Source organism: Pipistrellus kuhlii, unplaced genomic scaffold (assembly GCF_014108245.1).
Source record: "Pipistrellus kuhlii isolate mPipKuh1 unplaced genomic scaffold, mPipKuh1.p scaffold_m20_p_9, whole genome shotgun sequence".
Classification (NCBI taxonomy): domain Eukaryota; kingdom Metazoa; phylum Chordata; class Mammalia; order Chiroptera; family Vespertilionidae; genus Pipistrellus; species Pipistrellus kuhlii.
In genome coordinates this window covers 27058378-27064480 of record NW_023425595.1, presented here as the reverse complement: position 1 = coordinate 27064480, position 6103 = coordinate 27058378, and the positions used below count along the sequence as shown (strand labels likewise).

Sequence of the window (6103 nt, the reverse complement as noted above, 5' to 3'; positions counted from 1 at the left end):
GAAGCCCATTTATTTAGTCCTAGGAATGTCTCTGTCTCTAAAGGAGACTGAGCATGGGTTGTGCTTTTCTTTTCATAATCAATCAGTGTGGGTTTTCCCATTTGCACATTCTTCTGATCTGCAGGGGAATGGTGCTAATAGGCTCATGAAAGCAAATGCCCATTTAAATACCAAAGACAGAGTCTTCATGCCTCCCTTTGGGACTTCTTTTATACATTAAAATTTTCTATACCACTATAGGTAATTCCTTTTTCAAAGAAACCAGGCACACACAAAAATCATATTTTAAAAATACAAATAGGGGGACAGTGGGATCGGGCCTAAATGGGCAGTTGGACATACCTTGAAGGTCCCAGATTGGAGAGGGTGCAGGCTGGGCTGAGGGACACACACACACACACACACACACACACACCCGCCCGTGCACAAATTTCGTGCACTGGGCCTCTAATCTCTAAATGTTAGTTTAAGTTCTAACACCAATTATCTGTGTGACTTTGAGCAAGCCACTTAACTTCCCTAGATCTCAGTTTTATCATCTACTAAATAAGGGAGTTGAATTATATGAATTTTAAAGTAACGTAGAAATATAATTATATGATACTGCTATTACAGGGACTAGTTGTTTTCTAACATATATAAATAGGCAAATAAATGTATTAGCCAGTGGAGTATATTACAATATAACAACCCAAAATATTAATATCTTAGTAAAATAAAAGTTATTTCTCTCATGTTTCAATCCAGTAGCTGACAATAGTGGTGGCAGTGGTGGTTGTGGTAGTGATGGTTATAGAGATGGTAGTGTTGGTGTATATGTGTGGGAGGGATTTGGCCACACAATTATTCAGAGACTGTGTAGCTTTACCATCACTTAATACCTCAGTTCCCTCCTCCTCCTTATTGAACCAGTAACCAAGGGAAGGACATGTGGGGAAGGATGCTGGAGTTTACTATAGGGGTCAGGCCTGGGAAATGGCTATCTCACTTCCAACCATATCCTATTGGACAGAACTTTGTCATATGTTCCCATCTCACTTCAAAAGGAGTCTGGAATGCAGTTTAGCTATGTGCCCAGGAGCAAAAGGAAAAGTGAATTGGCAAACACAGTTTCTGCCACAGTTTACCTTTTTGATCACCCTGTATAGGTTTCACTATTCTTATCAATACAGTCACTCTGTTCTCACAAGAGACAATTCCAGACCCCTTCCAGCTCAAAGTCCATGATCTCTAAGTTATGTTCAGCCATCCCTGTCAGGTCCAGCTGTGGTGCTTTGTGGTCTGGTAACCTATGAACTAAAAATGTTGTATGCTGCTCCCCAAATGTAATCTGGGGTTAAGCAGGATCTTGATAACCTCAGTAAAAACTTCCATGTACAAAGGAGAGGAATGGGTGACACAGCAGTCACCCGGCCATAGGAATTCTGGAATACCAATGAAGATACATTATAAAGGCCACTAGATTAGCTTCCTTTTGCTGATAAGAGGAAATGAAGATGAACCAAGAAGAAATGAAAAATGACATCGCTACATGAAGAACTCAATAGAAAGCATCAAGAGTAGACTAGAAGAAGCAGAGGACCGCATCAGTGAGCTAGAAGACAAGATGGGGGGGGGGGGTAAGAGAGTATAAAGTATTGGGTAAGACAGTCATGTTTCTAGGAAACTAGATCTGAAGGTCTACACTCCCCTGCACTTAGCTGCAAGAAAGACTGAAAGATGTAGTCTACCTAGGGAAATTAGATTGGTAAACACTCAGCAGTCTCGATCACAACAAAATGTATTAATTACAAAAACCATGGGCAAAGAAGGTACTGGAGACTAGGCTCAGGCATAGGGAAGAGGAGAAGAATTTATCCAGCTGCTGTGACTGGGGACTTCTGGCTTGCTTCTGGGAGACACTGATAGCCAATGGGGCAATATTGTTGGCTCGGCTCCACAAAATAAGGAGGCATTTAGCTATTGTCAAAGATTTGGAAATGTGTTTTTATTTTCAAACTCAGGCATGTGACATGCTACAGTTCAATTTTAGCACACCTGTGTAAGGGTTAACATTTGGAACCAACAGCCAGTGCTACACAAATTCAGCCTTTCCTTCTTTGTTTACTCTGCAGGCTGTACAGCAATATATATTGGCTTTGTAGTAGCTAGAAAGTGAAGTTCCTTTTACGAGGTGACATCATCAACAATAGCACAAAACAACACATCGCTCTGCAACTGAGCCTAGGCACCAGAGTCCTAGGGCTAAGCAGGAATGTCAGACTTCAGAGGCATTTTGAGGGGAATTTTTATTTCAGATCCATATCACTTTAGGAAATACAGGGCCTGTTTCTCTCCTTTTCACTGCTGCTTTGACAATAGTTCCATCCGCTTCAGGTATTTTTTTTGCTTTTCAGAAAAAAAATACCGGTAAGTACCTTTTTCAGGAATACTCATGGAAATGTGGTTACTCCTATGCCCCTTCTTTTTCTCAACCCCCCTTACTGTGAGTAGTTTGAGTGAGAACCTTGTCTGGGAGGATTCTTGCAGGTCTTCCTATGGAGCAGCTAGAGGTTCAGGAACTCACTGCAATACCCTCTCCTGGCCTTTGTCTCAACTGGAAACAAAGGTTACAACCTTGTGGCCCAGTGGACAATGGATTCTCTTAGCCTGGTCCTTTAAGAGTGGCTGAGATTGGACATTGCCAGCCGAAAGCTCCATCTCACAGCCACTCTCTCAAGAGCTCTATTTGGGCTCTGAGGACCCAGACCTCCTTTAGTATGTCCAGCCTCCCTGGAAAGGGAAGGTAAACCATCCATCCATGCCCCCAAAGTCTGTCTACCTTGATCTGCACCTCTTTACCTAGTGGCACATCCGTGGTCCATCCTGGCTTGGGCGTCTCTCACAGTGATCTGCTAGCCACTGTAAAGGACGTCCCTCTTAAATCAACATGCTGTTCCAAAGTGGGGCCTAATCTAGGTGGGTCTCCTGAAAGGGGTGGTTGCATTAAGCCTGGTTCTTGAGCTTGGGAATGATGTTGCTAGTCAATTCTGTTCCATCTCAGAGCAGATTGAAAAATATTAGAGTAAGTTGAGGCTAATAAAGATGTTATTGTTCTTATAGAAATAGTGGTGGTGCTAATGCTGGTATTGGGAAGTATGCAAAATGTCAGCTGTCCTCAAGCTGCTCTCCACCACCTTGAAGGCTCCCTTGTTCTTTTGATCAGCATTTAATGACAACCTCCCCAGCATTAGCCACCATGCTTAGCCCTTACCCAGAAAATGGGTAAGATATGGTTCTTGTCATTGAGGAAAATTTGCTAGGGGAGGAAGACATAGAAATAAGTTATTGTTATATTATACATGGTCATAATGATCAATAAAGAAGATATTTAAAAAGTAATAGAAAGCACAGAGAAGGATGTGCCCTATTGTGTGGGGTATAGTGGGGAGTTGGAGGAGGTATTTAAAGCCTAATATGGAGGGGATGGTTTTTGCACTTGGTCCTAAAGAGTGACCAGAAAAAAAGAATCGCAGGAAGAAAAACTAGTGGGTGGAGGAACAAAGCTGTGAGAGAAAACAGGTTAGTCTAGGCACCAGAAATAGTTTGGAGGTGCTGAAGGGTCTGCGCTGTAAGGTGTCCAATTAGGAGACCACTGGAAGAGGCCATTTAGTGCAGTGGTTAAGAGCACAGCCTCTGGGCCAGCCTGCTTAGCTTTGAGTTCTAGCCCCATGATTTACTAACTAGGTGTCCTCCGAGAGCTACTTGTATTTTTTTATGCTTCAGTTTCCTTAGCTGAAAATGAGAAGACTAGTACCCACCTCATAGTTTTTGTTTGTTTTCCTTGAGGACTAAATGAATTAATACCTACATAGTACCTAGAACAGTGTTTGTATCATAGTAAGTTTTATATTATTAGTATTAGCAACAAAAACAAACAACTTTAACAACAAAACTAAAGCAAAACAACCACAACAAAACCCACACAGAAACCAATACCCCCCAAAACTGATGAGGGATGAATGAAGGCTGTGAAGGTGGAGAGAGAGGTCAAATTGAAGGTGGGGTATGCCCTATCAGTGTTCTACTAAATAATTGGGGATGCTCTGAAACACATGTTTTGAGTTGAGAATTCCATTTGAACTGAAGCATTAGGTGTAATTGCACACTTATATGTGGGCACATGGATGCTAAAAGCACAAAGGGTCTCCTTATTCACCTGAGAGTTGAATTAACTTCTAATGGGGAGAGAACAAATAGGGAATAGACTGTGCTGTACAGCAGTTTGGAATTGTACTTGAAATGGAGACCAGCAAGTTCAATATTAAAGCCATGAGTTTGCAGTGTTTTTCAAACATCTTAAATCCACGTGGAGAGCTCTTGAACAGGTACCTGGTGACTGCCCCATACCTAGTGAATATCTGTGGGTTGGCTTTATCCAGAGCACCCATAGCACACGTTTTGGAGGCTTGTTGGCTTCATGCACATGTGTGCTGTGTGTATGTGTGTGTTGTTTGTGTGTACAGATGCATATATATTAATTCACATCTTCCCATTGCATTTCAAGCACAGAGCTAAACTCAGTCTAAATATTTTTCTGAGAAATCTTTTCTATTTCTGTAAAGATAAACTCTGTTCCAAAGGGGCAGAAAGAGAGTCAGTAAGAATGAGATAGGAAATGGGAAGATATTGACGTCGTGACTCCTAATTCCAGGCCTGTTCCTTGGAGTTGGAGTTGGCCTTTAGGCACATTCTTTTTGATTTTCTGTTGGAAAGAGGAAATGGAAGAGTGAGCTTTTCACTGTTCCCTGCAGTGATCCAAGGCAGGCGACCTTCCCTTCTATTTGAGTTCCTTGGTGAAGGTGACTTCTTCATCTACTGGCTGCTTTCCCAGGAAAGTTCTGTTGATCCTCCGAGAACATCAGTTGCTATGTATGAAGAGCTCCCACAGGGGAGCTGATTGTGAAAGAACCCCTGCTCATTCTGATGGACCAGTGGCAGCGTGCTCACACCTGGGGCTGACAGCACTATAACTTGGGGAAAGGGTGATGGGCTGTGTGCAGGAGCAGGCTATTGGCTGGATGTCAGGTTTCCTACTGCTCTGTAGGCTGCTCATGCTGGAGTCCTGAGCTCCACCAGGAGTCCCTCTGGGCTGCTGAGCAAGTGGATCTTCCAAGGGGCCCATCGGGCTGCTCCACACAAGAGTTATAGGAATTGTACAGCCCCAGGACCACAGTCAAGACCAGCATTGCTGCGGCCATCATCCAGATGACTTGCCAGTGCTGACACAGTTTGGGATATAGGACTTGAAGGAAATGAACCAATTCTTCAAGTTTGCTGTCAAATGAAAAAATAGATGGAGGGGTTAGTATGTTGAACACAAACATGATGCCCAGACCCATACTTCTTTGTCTGGAACACTTTCCATACTATCTAGAGTACTGGTTCTCAAACTCAGCAGTATATAGAGTCTTTTAGCAGCACTTATTAAAAATACCCAGGCCTTCTGAATAAGAAAGAGTTTCCAAAGATATGGTCTAGGTATCCATAGTTGAAATTTTCCTTCAAATGGTTTTGATGCCACCAATCCATAGCCTTGATGTTGGGAGCTACTGAGATAAAATACTCTATTTGCTTGTTTGATTCTTCACCCATGCACCCATGCTCACATCTGTTCATGAGGTGGTCATAGATATCTGAACTCTCCCAAGCCCCAAGATACAAAGTTGGCTGACCACACTCCCACACATTCAGACAGGACCAGCATCTTTTCTGCATTTAGCGGTATTAGCGACCAGTTCCAAGTTCTAATCTTTGTCTGCCTTCATGTTCAGACACATAGTTTGTTGTCCTTTTTTCCACATCTGACTATATTCAGAGTGGGAGGATTATGCTAAACACATAAAAGACTTGATGTCAGCAATAAATGGCAAAGAACCAGATCAACCTCAAGAGTTCACTTTAAACCATCCCAAGGCAACCAGAGGACTAGTAGCTCCGGCAACCTGTAGATGGCTTATTCAAGATGTTTTCTCAACCCTGTTAACTTTTATTCCCCAACCTTTCCCTCCTCTTTCTCTTCATACTCTTCTCTCCCCTTTCCACTCACTCTTTTCTCTCTTCC

At 42.7% G+C, this 6103-nt stretch overlaps 1 protein-coding gene across 7 annotated transcripts in view; it reads right to left on the bottom strand.

Annotated features, from left to right (window-relative positions):
- Positions 1-1960: 1960 nt before the first annotated feature.
- Positions 1961-6103, bottom strand: part of IRAG1 (inositol 1,4,5-triphosphate receptor associated 1) — a 98301-nt gene continuing 94158 nt past the window's right edge. For all 7 annotated transcript variants that reach the window (XM_036427013.2, XM_036427014.2, XM_045577487.1 and 4 more), the window contains one exon: positions 1961-5316. In XM_036427013.2, the coding sequence (XP_036282906.1) occupies positions 5073-5316 (244 nt within the window). In that variant the 3' untranslated portion in view covers positions 1961-5072. The remainder of the gene's footprint in view (positions 5317-6103) is intronic.